Below are 18,370 nucleotides of genomic sequence, written 5' to 3'. Positions count from 1 at the left end.
TTAGATACCACGATACAAATTGCTACTGTACAATTCCTCTCTAAGCTCAAACGCTCATGGGTATCCTCTCACTAATCCATTCTGCAGAGTTCGTCAATGGACCCTACTAGGCCCAAAGAGCAATCATCGGCAAAACTAACCGGCAAAATCCCCAAATCTCGTCCATGTCCGGTTCTGTTCTTCACACCCCACAATCGGTTTCGTGCCCCACTTGATCCTCGGTCGCTTGCCCTTCATGAAGAATTAGCCCCGCGGATGACAGGGCCTAGAACTGAGCTATTGGCGCCACTGCCACTCATACTCCATGGGTTCGAATGCAGAGCACTTGTGGGCTTACGTCGAGCTGTTAGTTGTTCGCACGGCGCCATCGGTCCCTGTACCTGACATATGTGCCCTGGACTAAGGCCAAAGTACATGCATTTCGCAAGTTTGTCTGCTACTAGTCGCTTCTTTGCACAGAATCCGACGAGCCAGGTGTACCCGTCTGGCGAATTGATCACCCGGGCATTCTTACCTGTGTGGATATGGCACCGTGTCCTCGCCATTGGTTGTTTTCTGCAAACCACGAGACAATTTCAAGCTTAATGAATTTTACAGTCCGGCTTTTTGGTCCCATTCTCTCCTGATGAGCTCGTTAATTGAAGTGGACTAAGTTCACATCGCCCTTTCAAACAGGTTAGCGGGGAAAGATCCACACGGCGTCACCGAACCGGTGCAATATGGCTGAATGTGACGAGCTGAGAATGAGACTGGGCGTATGAATACTTTCTTGAAGGCAGAATTGGCCGAGAAAGGACGAACTGCTGGCCAATCTAGCCGATCGAAGGAATCGAGGTGGCATTTGACGAAGACAGGCGTGCAGAATCAAATAGGTATATAAAGCCCTACTTCTTCACGTCTGGTTCTCATATCATCAATACTCAAGCAACGCCAAGCACTCTGCTTTTTCTTCAACATTCTTACTTATAACTTCACTGAGCTCAAGAGTCATCACAATGGCAGTTCCTTCTCAATATACTGGCCTTGCCGCTACATGGACCTTAGAAACAGGGAAGGCTCCTCCGACCGAGAGTATTATTTTACTTCAGGGGGAGGAAATCCCGAAGCCGTCTTCCAGCCTGACCACCGGGCCAAGGTTGATCAGACTGATTACAAGGATGGCGGCAAATATCGCTGTGAGTACCATACCGCGCCATAAATATCAAGTATGTGAAAACTAAATTTCTCCCCTTAGCCATCGTCAAGCTGGAAATGTCCTACGAGGGGATGCCTCCCGGAGCTGAGATGGCATCCATGGGTACAGGCTGGCTAATCCGCCCGGACATCCTCGTGACTGCTGGACACTGTGTTTACGACCACGCCGGAAACGATGGACAAGGATTTGGCCGAGTTATCATCATGCAGTGCCACATTGGGTACAATGGTCGCGATTCTTTGAAAGATTCGTCTGTGCAGACTCGATTTGCGAAGAAGATCGTGACCACTGGCGAGTGGATCGACAGCCGAGATAATCGTCATCGCGACGTTGCCTTTGTGCAGCTGGATGCACCATTCACAGGCAACCTTCGCACTTTTTCATTTGCGCCCACTCCGATGAAGGGAGCCGAGATGATCGGTGTCGTTGGATATCCGGGTGATATGCACCTCGAGGATAGCGATGGAATTGATGAGATCGGCGCTCAGATGTATGAGTTATTCCAGGACATCAAGTACAACCTGGAAGATAACGCTCTCAAGATGCTGCAATACCGCCTGTCTACCTTTGGTGGTAAATTCATGACTTCGGATGCTGCAACCTCTCTGGCAAGAATCGCTGACTGACGACACTCTTCTGCCAAATATAGGCCAGTCTGGATCTCCCGTTCTCCGCAAGAAGACCCCTCAGGTGTCTATTGGAGCCCACTGCTATGGTGGAGCTGACAAGAATTCTGCCAGTCCCATCGGAGGTCAGTTCGGGAATGACTACAATGCCTACATCTCGGCCTTGACTACATCTTACCCAACGGTCACATCTATTGCTGGTGTCAACTTTGTCAAGCCCAACGCTCTGTCTACTACCACCGTAGCTCCCACTCTCCCAGGTCGTGAAATCCCCACTGATCTCCCCTATCATGGCATCCCGTCCCCAGATCTCATGCTTGAAGGAGAGGAGGGCTTCTTGGATGCTCTCAAGTCTGTCGTTGGTGTTGTGGCTCGGGTAGGAAAAGTCGCTCTTCCAATTGCCTCCCCTCTGCTTGGGCCTCTCGGTGGGCCCCTCTCTGCTGTTGCTGGTGCTGCCCTGTCGGCTGTTGCCAGTGCCACTGGCGCTGAGTCTACCACCGTGAGCATCCCACAAGCAACCCAGGGAGCAACGGAGCGTGCTGTGCTCGCCGAGGCAACACTGCAGTCTGTCCTCAGAATCCAAGACCCGGAGCTGACAGAGAAACTCCTTCGGGACATGCAAGTCACTTACTCCGAGCTGGCTCCGCATGTCACCAACCTTGCCCCCAAGATGACTCCTTTGCTGAAGGATTCCGCACTGAGAATTGCTGTCACCCAGGACTACATGAGGAAGAGAGACAATGTGAAGCTTAGCGCTCGCCGGGGTATTAGAAATGATGCAGAGTCTGCGTCCGCTGTTGAGGCGATTCAAGTGCCATTTGTGGAGGGTCTGCTGGAAGCAACCAGACCTGTCGACGGCGAGGAAGGATTCTTCGACGGGCTTGGATCCTTCATTGGCAAGGCCGTGACGAAGGCGGCGCCATTTGCTCTCAAGGGTGCCAAGATCGGTTTGCAGCTTCTCAACAACGCATTGGCACCATCTGGAGAGGAAAGTGTGTCCCAAACCCAGCCCGAGGACAAAGATGACCTGATTGCTGCCACCTTGCTCACCAAGCGGGCTGTTATGGCAGAGGCTGCCCTTCGTGCTGTCATGAAACTTGACAAGAATGACTTTGACCGCGCCTCTAGTTCCCAGACAGAGTCACTGTTTGGCCCTGAGGGGTTTTTCGACGGCATCAAGTCTATGGTCCAGGTCCTTGGCAGTGCCGTCTCCAAGGCCGCACCGAAAGTGATCAGTACTCTTTTGCCAATCGCGGCAGATGCCTTGGGCAAGAAGATCGCGGGATCGTCTTCGAGGAACGATGGTCTCTCGCCGTCACCAGCGCTCGTCAGAAAGCAACGATCCTTTGCTGATATTAATGCCGCTTACAACCCCGGTTCTGCTTTGGAGGTGAGTGCCATTGAACATCTTGCCCCTGCCATGCAGAATTCTGCAAGGTCCATTTCCACTCCCGTTGTAAACGAATTCAAGGCGACAAATCTGGATGCTCTTATCACAACCCGCAATCCTGATTTCTACAAGAGGCTCCAATCCTGATGTAAGGGGGTGATGATCTTGTAGAAATTTGACAAACGCTTGCTAACATGACTTGATTGCAGGTCCGTGCTTGAAGTCTTTGGTTAAGCTGTGAGACTTTATGAATCTCGTCCACTTCTTGGATCAACTTTCCCTCATGTCAGTCTTATTCGTGTTTCTCTACATTTTTGCCTTCTCTTTTCATGGTCGATTGGTTTTGATTTAGTTGTGGTTGCTTGCCCATATCTCAAATGTAGCACTTTGAATGGATTTTACCCGATTGTGTTATATTCCGAATTGAACAGGACCAGAGGGGCCCTGACTAAACTTGAATGATATTAAATCCGTGAGACGTAGCGCGAAGACTATATAAGCCCCAAGCTGGCCTAGGTCTTTGAAGAAATCATGTCACTTATAAGAAAAAAAGATTGCGGCTCCGGGGAAACTCCTGAACTTCAACGTTTTCGTGGCGTTAACGGTGTGCTGGGCAGGTCAGACCTTTGCCCGGGGTGTCATTTGTAGATACATTTCTCTCTTCTCTCTCTCACGATAGTCAATCCACCCAACCTTCCGTGCTTTTGGCTTTCTCTCCTTCGACGATAATTTTTTTTGAATGCCAAGTACCGTCTGCTCAGTGTGTTGAAGGAGCTGCGCGATGTCTTTGTGCCCTCTAAAAATTGCAATTTGTGTTGCCGTCCATCCTTTATTTCCAGACGTAAGAGATCCATCTGCACCAGCGTGCAGCAACATCCGAACAATCTCATAGTGGCCGCATTCTGCCGCTGCCGCAAGTGCCGTATACCCTTCATAATATGAGCCTGGAGCATTCACATCTGCTCCGGCTTCTAATAATCGACGGACGACCCTATGGTGACCTCCAAAAGCTGCAGCTTGGAGGGCCGTGAAGCCCTTATGCCTCACCGCAGGGGCATTTATGGGAGCATTTTGTCGGATGAGCATTTCCACAATATCGGCGTGGCCTCCTGCTGCTGCAGCTTGAAGCGTGGTGCGACCACCAGTTTTACCGGCAGGTGCATTGATATCTGCGCCTTGCTTGAGCAGCCATTGAAAAGTTTCGGTATGGCCTCCCTCGGCAGCGGCCTGAAGAGTCGTTCGGCCCGAATATCTATGGGGTGGGTGGTTAATCTCCGCGCCCGCGGAGACTAAGCGACGGACGATATTAAGGTGGCCCGCTCCAGAGGCTAGAACCACTGCTGTTCTTCCGCCGTTGTTTCCCCCCGGGGCGTTGGCGTCTGCCCCAGCCTCTAATAGTGTCTCGACCACGGCGAGGTGCCCTTTTTGAGAGGCAGCTTGAAGGGCGGTCTGTCCATAGTAGCCTTTGGCGGACTCATTGGGGTCCACTGAGGGTTGGGCCAAAAGCCTCGTTACTTGAGGTAAATCCCCTTGAGCAGCGGCGAGCTGAAGGGGAGACCATGTGTTATCCTCGTCTTCATCCTGCTCCTCTAGCTGAGGCTGCACTGTTGATAACATCAAATTGTCATTCATCTTTTCGAGGAGAAACTTGTTCTGTAGTTCTGTTATGTCATATGTTTTTATCCTGGAGAACATGCTGATCCGGTTGCACCGGGATCGATGGCTAGTAAATAAATGGAAGTGAGCCAATCAGAGAAGTTTTCCGCCCCCCGGCCCAGGTACTCAGAAATGATTTATCGACCCGACGAGGCTGTGTTCTACATGGGGTCCCGAGTGAGATGTCATCCATTCCATAAATTATTGCCGAAAGCGCTCCAATCACACAGTTCAACGGCAAGATTGTGGGGGGCCAGTCCAAGTCAGCCAGCCACCTCGGGCCAAATCTTCTTGCCGCTTGGGTCGGATACAAACACGGGCATGGCTCGCAATTGAAACGCGAACTGGGTGTTTTTTTCACGATATTACTCTCTAAGTCCTTGCCTTATGCTCAATAGGTGCTGCGCAATTCTCGAAAGAGGGTATCCCCAGTTATTTGTGGGATGTTACCGGCGGAGTTCCGAATACGCGATTGTCTAGACATGTCAGATAAGCAATTGGCGTGAGCACTAGCGCTAGTGAGGCGACTATTTGTTGGCAAATACATATTGGCCGCTCAGACCGTCGTGCCACGCATTCTATATTAAGATGTTGGATCCAATTATTTAAAAGGTCGGACTTTCCAATCATAACCATTCGGGCGCCATATATGAATAACCTTGGAAGCACTTCCAAGGTTTTCGATAGAGATTCCATTAATTCTTGTTACTTCTGGTTTGTTCCTGCTTCTCCGTGTAGCTCGTATGGTGTTTCTGGAGTACGTCCCTTTCTGATGAGCCTCCATGAAACCTTATTTTTAGGTTTACTTGGGACTCAATAAAGACAAAATAGTCTCGGCAGTATGTCCATGGATCTTCGCACGTTATATTTATCGTATTAATACATAATTGGTACTTGTGTGCCCTTATGCTGTATCTCCTGAAATTCGAGCTATTTACATGCTACGTATCCAATACGAGAAGAAAGCTAAAGATACGTGAATACGGGAAGAAAGGCTAGAGAAATTCGATTTCTGAAATCTAAAATCAAGGGTGGTCACAACATAACAAACAAGTAGAGAAGACAAGAGCCAGCTTTAAGAAACAAAAAATTCTTGACCACTCCAGAAAATGCCGGTCTAGCCGGCCCAAGGAACACGAAAGGCCTCGACCAGCAAGGCCGGCTCGTAAAATATGCTTTTGCCTGCTCTGTCGCGAAAATCCGACGATTATAAGGATCGCATGTTAAAAAATTATAAACGAAGCAGAGAGAAACTCCTGCCTCACTATGAGGACCCCGGGCCAGCCGGTGTGAAAAGGACACTCGCCAAGACCCCATCCAGCAAGGCCTGCTAGCAAAGTCGCTTTTATTGCGTAGCTGCGGTAATAAGGACGCCGGTCCAGCCGGTCAATAAATGGTCTCGAAGATGCCTTGTCCAGCAAGGTCAATTCGTAATTAGGCCTTTCCTCCCGTGTCACGGTGACAAGCAGTGGCTGATAGGGAAGGCGTATAAGAGGTAACGCCCGCGGACGATTTGAGGTAAACCACCGGCGCATCGACGGGTGACCCCCCCAGACAGGTTGAAATGTATGCACTGTTCCATTCATACCATTCCAACTCAATGAGCCAGTTCAAAAGTATCTCCATTCGTAGTCCATCTTCCTGTCGGGCCAATTGCAATAATTTCCATTCAAAGCCTTCTTGGGCAGGCATGGTAGAAAAATTCCCAATGGTGTGAATGGGTGGTTGGTGGGTCAACATGCGGCGCCAACTTGCCTCAGGACGGAGATATTTGTCTCTTTTCATTGGGTTTCGGACAAACTCGAGGTGTTGGAGACTGACATACTCGAGCTTTTTACTCATTTCGTCGGTTGGTAAGCCATTGGGACTGGCTTTGATATCTTTGGACGGAAAAAACGAAGGGAATGCTTCCCCAAGCAGTTGATTAGGCATTGGAGGTGCTGGGGAGCGGTTCTCGCTGGCCGGCAGAAAGAAGAGACACTGCTGGAGTGAAGTTGATCCACGGATCAAATCTACCCACATACGAGACACCCGTTGAGCGATGACCAGAGTGCGCATGTCCATTTGTTGCAGTATAGATATGACGATCTCGGGAAGTGCAAGAGCCTGGGTTCGAGCGGAGTACTTGATCTCGATCATGTTGCGCATAAATATTAGGTCAAAACAAAGAAGGAAAATAACAAAAAGACAGAAAGAAGCAACAAAGAAATAAATTAATAAAGACAAGAAGTGTAGAGGAAGAGATATAGAATTGGTTTGTTCTCTTTTCCTGAATACATGATGAAGGTCCTGGTTCTTATCCTCCTTCAAGATCTAGAGTGGCAATGAGGACTGAATGTTATTGGTCGACTCGGATGTGCCCTTGTGGCAATCAGTGATGGGAAAGATATTTGGGGTCAGTACCTGCGCCTCCGGATTCTATGTAGATCTTTATCTGTTGTCGTCAAGCTAGCCCCAGTTTCCCCGTAGATCTCTGAGGTCTTACCGCAAGGCTCCGTCTTGGCCTCAGAAATCCCATAAGGCTGGCCTCGGAGCGTTTCTACATTACTCTATTGGATTCCCCATTTGAAACAAGTGTTGTGTTGATATTAGTAACAAAAACTCCATAATATGCTATTATGTGCCATAGATATATCGCCGCAGCCCATTTTGGAAATATACTGTCATCGAATCGTCCACTCCATAATGTCTCCTATAGAGAATTTCGCTTCTAGTCCTTGGACATAGGGAACTAATACTTGATCAGCTCTCTTAGTACCCTGATTTACCAGATGAGGTCTATCCCTAGCTAATAAATTACCTGTACTTTGGAGGCCTGACTTTGAACTAGGTAAAACAACTTCATCCTTACATAGTCTGACAAGGCAGAAAAGTCCTTGGCATATATCTCAATACGTGATACGAACTCTGCTGCCTACGGGCAATCTCCACCTTGTACAATTTGACAGCCAACTGAGAAAAACAGTACCTTCCTAGCCAAGACCGCGTTACAGTGTGTCAGATATTTTAATGTTCCGTCCATCCGTTTCGTCGGAGGAAAGTTTTACAATGAGATGGCCCCCATCACGGCCCCTGTGCCACTGTGTAGCATGTCACCAATAAGGCCGGCACTGACATCTGTTGTATGATTTTATGGAACGATAGCGGAGGCAAAAGCAAATTACTTGTGCTACAGAAGCCAAGATCAAAGTCGAGAGTCGGGCAATTTCATGAAACAAAACGATCCTAGCCCTTCTCATGGCTTCCTCATTCCTAAATTCCTCCGGCAAAGATTTAAGGCAGATCTCTCCTACTCATTATACGCTTCCGTGACTGTCTCACATCTGATAGAATTACACTCAATTTCCGGCAGAGTAATGTCTCTGTGCGCCTGACACTGTGCTGACTCCACAGATGTATTGGACTGTACAACGTCGCCTGTGCAATCACTCAAGTTGAATGCCTTACATACGGGGGAGGATCGGCACAATGCGTATACAGACCATCGTTGGATACCGTAGATACTTGCATCTGCGTCGGTGGAGATATTTGCGTGCAGACATAGGCCCCCCGTAGACCCCCGAAAATTCTCATGATGTTCATTTGAGTCAAGAAACGCCCCTCATCAAGTGTCCAAATGATGGATTGAATATCTTGATGGTTTACAAGAAAATCTCTCACTCGCATCATGGGAGCTGGAGAGCCTTTCTTGAGTCCCAATTCTAGTGCAAATGAGTCCTTTCATGAAGCAATGTAATGCGACCTTCAGATTAACAATGAAACCAAGTACTGGGCATATCTCAACGACCAAACTGAAGTGGCTCCTATCCCTGCATGTTTAACTTGAGTGTTTTATGTGTGCTCTTACCTTTTCTCATTCCACCTTATAGAAAGAACCCCCAAAGCAACTCCCATTGTTTCACCCAGAGCCGCCCACACTTTCAGAGATTATACGGGGGTTGGCCTTTCCATCCACGACCACTGGCTTAAGCCTCTATCAAGGATCAAGTCTCCCAGAGGTACGCCACCCCCAAAGTGGAATCGTCTTTTTCAACTCCTCAGGATCATACCACGGGATGTAGAGTCTCAGATTCCTCAGAAAAGAGAATATATTGTCCGACGATCGACAGGGTTTTCAAGACCCACCTCAACACGTGGCGCCCTAACCCCAATCGAGCTGTACCTGCAGCTCAGCCACATAGTGTACTTTTTATTCCTGGTTGCAGATTCGCACTATAGAGTTCATGCGTTCATGTAGGTCGCTTTAGCTGTCACGCTAAACCTTGACTTTGGTACGTACCTTTGGAGGCGAAAATGTACGTACATTTCAGGTAACCTGTTCCAAGATCCGTATATTTTGTACAATCAGGTACGAACATCCTTTCTGTCTACAAAAAGAAATGGTTAGAATTCACATAGTGCTCCTAAATCCCACAAAGTGATCCCAAACTCCACATATGTGATCAATCGATGATTCAGACTCATGTTGTGCATACCTAACCCTTGGAGATCCCGGAGTGACAAAATGATACCTAGATCCCACACAAATGAAACATGTCATCACAGAAATCCACGCTAGTTCCAGTATCCCGTGATTGGTATGTATGTCAGCTAACATACGCTAATGAAAGCCAAGGCACCAAAACCAAAACCAAACCAAGCCTTGGACGGTTAGTGTGGTTAGCGAAAAAAGAAAAATTGAAAAAGAAAAAAACCGGGAAAAAAATTCTATTCCATGGCACCGGCGGGTAACTCTAAAATAACCTTATTTGAAAATTACGACCAGCTGATACTAGTGACTTGTGCCTAGTGCTTAGGGCTACGGGTAAATTGATCCCCAGCGGGGTCTGTCATGTTGTTTGGTACGAAGCTGGTGGCTGAGAATAAACTGACTAACATATGGCGGATGACGTCTGTGGCCCACGACTTGTTGCGGATTTCTTTGTGTAATGTTGTTGTCGGGTTGTGCTTTGTTTTGGAAGTTTTACTCATATAGAGAGGAAAAGGCCCGGGTTATTTCTTTCATCGATCTTATTCGACTTATGACTCGATTTAACTCGGTGCTGACCTACTCACGGCCCTGATAAGCAAGAGTTCGATATGTACGCCAAAGCAAATCTTAGAATGAAATGAAGCAAGAACCTCAAATAAAAAGAAATGAAGAATCAGGATCAGAATAATGCACAAGGTAACATTCCAGGCAAAACAACCTGATCAGAAATATACGTTAAAAAGTGGAGAGGCAAGGAGACCATGAGTACTCCTGCAGATAGTGAAGTCATAGTCACAAGTCACAAGCAACAGCAAAAGACAAAACCCCCCAATAGATCAAGAAAAAACAAAAACCTTCCATTTTGGGAGGGAATGCCCCACAGGAACCAAAAAAAAGAAAATACCACAAGCAATGAACATAAAATACTGATGCAAAAAGCCCGCCACCTGACCATTCCTTGAGGCCACAACCCTGGCGTCAAGCAACCGGAAGGGAACACGAAGAAACAGATGCGCTCCAGCACATTTCTCGTGAAGTGGAGATTCCTGCGGAGCCTGGAAGCGCTCTAATACAAGGAGAATAGCAGGAAGAGAGATCAAAGTCGGAAAGCCACTCTATGACTGGATGGATTATAGCCGCAGAGGTTGGTATCATCGAGGGAAAAGACTTGAGAAGGAGGGGATCGAATCCGGGACGACATGAGTCACAGGCAATGGGATATCGTAATTAAAAGACAGAACAAAAGAAAGGGAAAAAAGACAAAAAAAAGATGCAGTTTCCGTTTCACAACGTTGGGAGAGTCGATTAAGGGATTATTGGGGGTAGCTGGTCGTTGGGGTCTCTGGGGAGCCGTAGCGAAGTCATCAGCCGACCGATCTTGGAGGTCGAAGGTAGATCAAGGTGTTCAGGTCCTAAAGGGGAGGGATGGTTGATCCGGGCAAAGATGGCGCTGGGTTGTTGATGTTTCTTTTACTCACGTGACTGATAAACGTGACCGTTGGGATACGGGGAGTGTGGGTAGTTGGGAGGGTAGCCCATCTGTCCGTTACTCTGGTAGACCAAGCCACCACCCGGGCCTCCATATTGACCAGGGACCTGACTGTCCGCGGGTTGGTAGCCGATGGGAGGCAATTGAGGGCGAACACCACCACCGTAAGCGGAGGGCTGCGCAGCCTGAGGGTCGGAAGGACCACCGGGAGCGTCGACATGGCTGGCCTGTGCCTGAGCGGCAGCACGCTCACGCTCCTCAGCAGCCTTGCGCTGTGTATCTTCCTCCTTCTTGCGGGCCTTCCATTCCTTGCGAATTTCCTTGAATTCTGGGAGACCAAGTCAGTAAAGGGGTTTCATAAAACAAGAATCAAAGTAAGAAGGTCCAAGTGGAAATGTGCAAGGAAAAGGGATGGTCCGTGACATGGATCAAGAATCTGGCGGGGCGGGAAGGGATAGCGATGCAAGCTAACCTCCGCCGTCGACCACGCTACTGCGGCCCCGCGAGATCTAGTGTAACTCACTAGCGCGGACCAGCCGGCGCTAACCCAATCCAGCGATTTGCGACAACATCTGGGGTTTGCGAAGAAAAAAAAGACCGCGCGCGAAGATTTAAAAACACCGCAATTAAAACCCACCTTCAGGAGTACGCTTCGCACCGTGCGATTGCATTGTCACGTGTGCGTTCAAGTGGTTCAAAGTACCATATGCCTTCTCACAGCCATTCCAGCCACACTTGTACATGCGCTCAATTTCCTCGTACCGGCGACGAGGACGCTTGTGCTGCTGAGCACCAGGAATAGGAACAAAAGAGTAGACCTAGGTTGAGAAAAAAATAATATTAGCGACCCGATCAAGGGAGACCTCACGCGATCGAAAATTGGCAAGAAAATCCACCCAAGTAATGAGTGACGGGAGGCGCTGTTTTTGACAATCCCTGGGTGGGCGACTGAGACCGGAGGACCAAGTCGAAAGCCCCAGAGGCGTCCAAGACAACGGTGAAAGAAGCCTTTTCAGGACCAGGAATCATCAAAAACATACCTGGCCAGGACGCGATCCTGCCGAAGCAGGCCCAGGGGAGGCGGAACCAACCGTTGTAGCAGGAGAAGTATAAGGACCCGGTAAACCATGTGAGTGTCCGCCGTAGCCGGGCCATTCCGGGCGCGCGTACATCTGATGTGGAGGCGGCGGGTGGCTCTGATACTGCATATCGTGTCCCTGGGGCTGATAGGGGGAGTAGGGGGGAGGATAGGTGGGGCTGTTGGCCGGCAGCGAGGGATCTAGAGGTACGGCGTCAGACTTCAGGTTCGGGCTGCGCAAGGTTGCAGGCATAGGCAGGGACGAACTTGATGCTTGAGCCATACTGGGGACACCGCCGGGTTGTGAGTTAGGCGTGTAGGACTGAGGACGAGGGAGGTAGTCCTGGTAGGCGGGCGAACGAGTAGGTGGAGGATTCAGGCTGTAGTCGGACTGAGGTGTGTTCGCAGCCGGAAGAGTGGGAGGTCGCACGTCAGGTTGAGGTGTGTACTGAGGTGGACGAGCCTCGGGTTGCGGGGTGTGATTGTGAGAGTAGTGAGCACTGGCAGCAGTCGAAGTCTGGTCTGCGAGTGGGAAGAAGTTCAGAATGGGTCTCTTTGGTATGATGCGCGCGGTGGTTTAGGCCGGTTGCTGGAGTCCTGGAAAGTGCGAACCTGACTGTGCGTACTCGGAGGCAGGCCGATTGTCCATAAAGATTGGCGTAGTGGAATGCAATTGAGTCGATAGGAGTGATTTAACCGGGTTTCACCTATTCCCGAATCCACGAGTTAGCGAGGGGTTTGGAACGGAGCAAAAAAGGAAAAAAAAAAAAAAAAAAAAAAAAAAACGATCTCGGGGAAATTGACTTGATCGGTACAAAGCAAGGGAGCAAGATGACAAGTCACGTTGGACAAAGAGAAACGACAGAATGACTTACAGATGAGTCCGGGGGAGACGAAGGAAGAAACGCAGATCGATGGGTGGAGATTAAAGGGAAAAAGAAGGGCGGATCGACGCGTTCTTGTCAAAGCGCGTTCAAACGATACCCCGATGCTTAAATCTTAGTTCGCTTTTTAGGACGAGGATGCCTTGCAGGTGGCGGTAAGCACGAGGCACCGGCGCGGAAAAATAGACACGGAACGAAAGATATCTCGAAAGAAAAAAAGGAAGTTCAAGAGGGGCTGGCACACAAGCACCTAAATGTCGATTCGCAGGGTGAATGTCCTCGTGGGATCCGAGGATGCTGTGGATCCGGGTGGACCGTATTTTTGGAGCCACAAATACGATACCGAAAAATATTAAATCCTATCTCTTTTATCTTATTATCCACTGACTACTGACTCAGGTCAACTTGCTTGGAATGCAACGTAAAATTGTGAGATCCAGGTTTTCTTCTTCTTCCCCCTGATATCTGCATATAATACAGAAATACCAAATCAGATCATGGCCGGACATTTCCCTTTTTTCACTCATTACTCCGACTGGACTGGGCCCCCTTTCCCCTCACAACTTCCGGCTAAGTGTTCCCTATGTCCGTGTGATAATGTATTCTTTTTATTACCATTACTGATTATGGAATTTGATATGAATATCTTCTTCCTTTTGGAATTATCATTATTATTTCCCTTTCTCTTTGCCAGGGAACAAAAAAGGAGAAAAAAAAAAAAAAGCGGATCCTTTTCCAACAGACGTAAATGTGACGAAATCCAAATACAATCTCCTTCTTTTCTTTTTTTCTTGTTTCTTCCAACGGATTCTCAACGGAGGGAGATTTTATAACAGTTTATATGAAGTGGTGATAAAGGTTAGCCTCTCATCAGACTAGTCTACCCGCAACTCGGGTGCGTCTCAAGACGGTGAACCTAGCGTCTTCTGCCCGTGGGTACCAACCAAGATCGTGTCACGGTGCGAGGGGTTTGGGGCAGGGGGGAAACCAAAATAACCGTATGTACCAAGAAATAGAAATGACAATAAAAAATGAATAAAAATAAAAAGAAGGAAAATAAAAAATTTTAAAAGGAGGGGGCCATGGGTAAACTAAGGAATGGCGTGCCCGAGGAACCTCAGAACCTCAGAACCTCATCTCAAAACCTCGGGGCAAATGATGGAAACGAGACCCAAAATGGTTTAGTAGCGAGCAACTAAACCTAAGTGGGGACTAGCGTACGGGGGAAGCAGAAGCGATGGAACTCGGGAAGACCAGGGCTAGTGGCTAGCGTGTTGGCGTGTTAGTGTGTTAGTGTGCGTGTGGTGTGGGGCCTGGCCCGCTTAGGTTTAGCCCCAAAGTTTGCTGGCAGGTTTGAAAGCCGAAGCGGTTGAAGCCGGTACCTTGGGTATCGTACTTGATATTGCTGCTGGAGAGGATATCCACTTACCTGGGATGGCAGAATATACGACATGGAAGCATCGATCGGTGATCGTGATTACTTGGGTCATTGATAACTTTCCAAGGTAAGGTGTATATACGGGATTACCTCGGTAGAAGTCCTGAAGAGGAGCAGAAGGACTATAGTAAAAGGGGGGCATATCTGCATCACATAGGGTGCTTATGGTCTCCTTTTTATTTGAATAAGATCTTTTTTGTCTCTCAAAATCAATGGACAATGGGATTTGGGATTTGGGGGCGGTTTTTTACCACTCGGCTCTTCGCGTACTGTATCAACAGTACCTCAGGAACGCGTCGGTGGATCCCAGAGAAAAAAAAAAGAAAAAGAAAAAAAGACCACAACAAAACCCCACTGTCCGTGATCGGAGGCTATCTCCCTGACACCTCCTAGGGATTAAAGGAGGATTATCATTATTCATGAGAGTTATGTATTTCTCTACGGAGTCCTCGACTCCGTTCTGCGTGCTTCTACACACCCTCGAGCAAGCGGGGAGACCCGATACCAATTACCAAATACATGATTCCCCCTTTTCCTTGCATGGTCCCACAAGGAGATTTCTCCGAATCCAATTCCTCTGATAGAAAGCATCTACCGTGGTTCTGATCTTTCTGTACAGAATCCAGGTTATCATACGATATGAAATCATGTTAATTATAGCTTGGGACAAAACCCAAAATCCCCAAAGGGTAAAAAGGGGGCGGTTTAGTACCGTGGAACAAGCCCCGATCTTGTCGAGCTTTGGGCAATTGGTCAGTAATTGGTCACCGACCAGCGGGTCTGCTTTACTCCAGATTGCCATTGAGCTTCGTCGTGGTGTGAGCGGAGTATCGGCGGCTCTCCGGGCGCCTCCTGAAGGCTCTTGTGGCCTATGAGGGATCCTCGTGGACAAAGGTAAAGTGGATCCTGTTTTTTTTTCTGTGTAATAATTACTCTAAGATTAATATCTTTTTCTCCCCTTTAGATAGCGAAGCAACGGCCAATTGGTGGTCATAGATGCAAGGCTCCCTTCTCGGAAACGACTGCTCATGTTTCGCCGTCTGGCCCATGATTGGTGTAGAAACGGGTGTGCTTGATCTCGACCCCCGCGCAGTGGAAACCTGTTGATTCTTTCACTGCCGGTGAGGACAAGGCGATTGGGGCGGAATATTGAAGATTTCCTAGTACGCTGTCCACCGGGGCGCTTGCTGATGCGTATACGCAGTCTACACAAATTAATCCTGCGCGCCTCTCCCTCTCCAATCTTTCACGGCAGAAATTCTCCTCTTCTCAGGTTGTCACCCTTTCTCCATCCTCGATGATAAGAGACCTTGCCTCGGCAATCTAGTCGTCTCCGTGAGGCCCGTAGTGGGCCTTACGCGGAGAGCTCCGCGGAGGGAGGAAATGGCAAAGACGCAACAGGCCAAGGTACGGGATATCCGGACTCGAGCCGGGATGATCGATATCAAATCCGTATGGCGCGTCAGTCATTGGACGCCGCAGCCGCAGGGCTCCAGTACGCGGGATACGGAAGGTCATGCTGGACCTCTGTAACCTCGGACGATCCCTCCGAAAGTGGACTTCAGTCCCCAGTTTTCATGTCCATGCCCAAGGAGAGCTTGGCATCGGTGTTGAGGTGTTGAGATGTCAGCTTTTTGTTTTCCGTGCGGTTACCAATCAAATGGTCATACAGCGCATAACAGATGCTCTGTTCCCTGGACCTTCCCTTGCACATAACGGCGACCGTTATGAGGCGCTTTCCGCGGTTGTGGCTTTTCAGTTCTGGTCTTGATTTGAAGGTCCCTGTAATATATGAGAGGGGCCTATCAATAATTGTGTCAAGCATCTTACTTGGGTAATTAGGTCATTTGGGACTTTGGCTTCATTACGTCCGAGCCTATGCACGTGTTAACGATGGACTGGTCGAGCCACGGGTCAACTCCGGAGAAAGCTAAGGACTCGAGACGATCCCACCGTTCCCCAGGGCCCCATCAAAGGACTCAAGTCTGGGAACACCATGACTGGATGATCAAGGCCCCAATGGCGAAACGAAATGAAGGGAACAAGCAAAGCTGTCAGTGGGTACTGGGTCCTCGGGTACCTCAGCTGGTTTTTTTTTTTTTTTTTCCTTTGCCTCCTTGCCGAGTCTCCATTCGGGTATTGGTGCCCCGTGCGCTCTTAGTGCTCAAGAGAAGGGAAATAGGAAATATCCCTGCGGGCTCCACTTCGTGGCCCGTGTGCCTTTGCTTTTTGCTTTTTGGTTGACTAGCGGCCGTACTACGCCGTACACGGTAAGTCTCACCCGTCTTTCGGTAGATCGAATTAGGCCACTTCGGCGCAAGCGTAATCAAAACAATCCCAGCTGATGATCCTCAAGAGGAATAAAAATAAAAAAAAAAGAATCAAAATGGGAGATTGAAAGTGGGATTTTGAAAATTGATTCATGTCCGGATGACCTCTGTACCCCTTATATCAAAGGTACTATTTTGGTCCTGTCCTCGGTTAGAGATCCAATTAAGATCAGGGGGCGAAGAGAGGGGAAAAGCAGCCACTAAGACTATCAGGTCAAGGATCCGAATCCCGTCAACCCAGTCTGGATAAATTGATGACATTATTCTTAACGTCTCCCAGAGTGCCAAAGTCAAATCCTGTGGTTGAGCAGGATTTTAATTCCTTCTATGGTAGTGTAATGACTTCATCTAGTATACCCTATCGCTTCTAGGCAAATGAGGAAAAAGTCAAAAGCACGAGGCAACTGAACATTCCGATCGATATCGGAGCCACCCGACTAGTGTTACATTTTCCATGCATATTCTTCGCCTGCTCTGTACATGGACAGAAATTGGGTCAAGCATCCATGACCTGACAGGGGCCGCTGTTTAGCGCATGGCGTCCGGGAATGACGGCTTGACGCTCAGGCCCAACGCGGGATCTGGCCCGACGGATTGGATTGTTTGGTGCTTTTACACCGTTGGTATCGTTCTAGCTTTTTGACTTGTTTTGGTCTCCGTCGCTTGTGTTTGCCTGGATTCATTCGCGGGAACTCCTCGTTCTTCCTGTACTGCCGTATTGCAATACGTCAACGGCGTTTATGCAATCGCGACATACATGGGGTCTTAGTCCACTGCACGCTGCCATCTTGGGATTCTAGTGTGCAGTGGTTGTATGCACAATGAGAAACTTTGGGAGACGTGCATGAGACATGCAGCCGGTCGGCAATGAACACTCGTGGTGAGTTGGTCGAGGTACCAGCGCACGTCTTAATATTGAGGGCGACGATCGATGCGTGGGTTTGGAATTTGGGGTTCGCGTGTCTATCCATGCTTTCTCCACTTGTATTGTGACCCTGTTTCCCATGTGGACGTTGTAAATTCTTGGTCGGGCAAATCCTCGAAGTCATGATTCTCACGGCCCTTTTGGCGGTGGATTCCACGTAACTTAATGTTAAACACCATGACTGGTCACGTTAAACAATAAGCAATGACCAACTCTACCGCGCCCGGTGCTTAGCGGTTTCTCATTTATTTATTTATTTCTCTCATGTTAAGCCTAGTCGATGCTGTGGAACCTACTAGGAAAGCTAGCATCGCACGGCCTCATTGTGGGCCATTTAAGCATAATTTTTGAGCGTTAGGCCATGAACTAGCATCGGGATTTCAGACTGGACCACTAAGCCATATAAGGCTCGTATTTGACACGTCAATATTCATGCACTCGGCAGGTTTTGAGTTATTCTAAATCCTTGCGGCTGAACCTCGGAAGTCGATATATATATGGCTTCGTATACATTGCGATCTCGTCACAATCCTTTATATTTCGTACTTTCGGATATATTTGTGTATAAGTGGTAACGGGGTGTCAATTCGGGTTTACTTCGATATAGTAAGGGCCAGTTCCAAATAATGTTTGAGTGGCTGTTTTAATGAACCATCAGTCGTAAGGTTAGTACTATGGTAGCTGTCCACCACATAAACTTTGGCAAAGATTTCCTTTATCCTTTGTATGTGTGAAACCTTTAAATATGAGACATCTTATTTTCAATTTCATGTTCCCAAGCCACAACCAAAGCCAATCCAAATTTCCAGGGTTGAGGTTGAGATCGTTCGCCCATGAATTTGAATTGCATCGGTTGGCTGTAGCCGCATTTTCCCCAAGCCCAAGCCC

The 18,370-nt window shown here is 48.5% G+C and overlaps 5 protein-coding genes across 5 annotated transcripts; 1 reads left to right on the top strand and 4 right to left on the bottom strand.

The window, feature by feature from the left end:
- Positions 1–1,033: 1,033 nt before the first annotated feature.
- N7484_008315 (trypsin-like serine peptidase) lies at positions 1,034–3,358 on the top strand (the record flags this gene model as incomplete). Its single annotated transcript, XM_057118702.1, has 3 exons — positions 1,034–1,175; positions 1,235–1,768; positions 1,845–3,358. 3 exons carry the CDS (start codon positions 1,034–1,036, stop codon positions 3,356–3,358), a joined length of 2,190 nt encoding a protein of 729 aa, XP_056968257.1.
- Positions 3,359–3,829: 471 nt separating this feature from the next.
- On the bottom strand, positions 3,830–4,843 carry N7484_008314 (ankyrin repeat domain-containing protein; the record flags this gene model as incomplete). Its single annotated transcript, XM_057118701.1, has 1 exon — positions 3,830–4,843. The coding sequence occupies one exon, from the start codon at positions 4,841–4,843 to the stop codon at positions 3,830–3,832; it is 1,014 nt and encodes a 337-aa protein (XP_056968256.1).
- A 1,458-nt stretch (positions 4,844–6,301) lies between these two features.
- On the bottom strand, positions 6,302–7,006 carry N7484_008313 (uncharacterized protein; the record flags this gene model as incomplete). The annotated part of the gene is made up of 1 exon (XM_057118700.1): positions 6,302–7,006. The coding sequence occupies one exon, from the start codon at positions 7,004–7,006 to the stop codon at positions 6,302–6,304; it is 705 nt and encodes a 234-aa protein (XP_056968255.1).
- Positions 7,007–10,643: 3,637 nt separating this feature from the next.
- Positions 10,644–12,554, bottom strand: N7484_008312 (putative C2H2 transcription factor (Con7); the record flags this gene model as incomplete). Its single annotated transcript, XM_057118699.1, has 5 exons — positions 10,644–10,750; positions 10,817–11,155; positions 11,465–11,645; positions 11,868–12,427; positions 12,518–12,554. The coding sequence occupies 5 exons, from the start codon at positions 12,552–12,554 to the stop codon at positions 10,644–10,646; spliced, it is 1,224 nt and encodes a 407-aa protein (XP_056968254.1).
- A 2,996-nt stretch (positions 12,555–15,550) lies between these two features.
- On the bottom strand, positions 15,551–15,745 carry N7484_008311 (uncharacterized protein; the record flags this gene model as incomplete). The annotated part of the gene is made up of 1 exon (XM_057118698.1): positions 15,551–15,745. The coding sequence occupies one exon, from the start codon at positions 15,743–15,745 to the stop codon at positions 15,551–15,553; it is 195 nt and encodes a 64-aa protein (XP_056968253.1).
- Between the last annotated feature and the right edge of the window lie 2,625 nt (positions 15,746–18,370).

Source organism: Penicillium longicatenatum (assembly GCF_028827895.1).
Source record: "Penicillium longicatenatum strain IBT 33135 chromosome Unknown contig_6_segment0_segment0, whole genome shotgun sequence".
In the NCBI taxonomy this organism is placed as follows: Eukaryota; Fungi; Ascomycota; class Eurotiomycetes; order Eurotiales; family Aspergillaceae; genus Penicillium; species Penicillium longicatenatum.
Note: the sequence above shows the minus strand (reverse complement) of the source record. Positions and strands in the feature narration are given on the sequence as shown.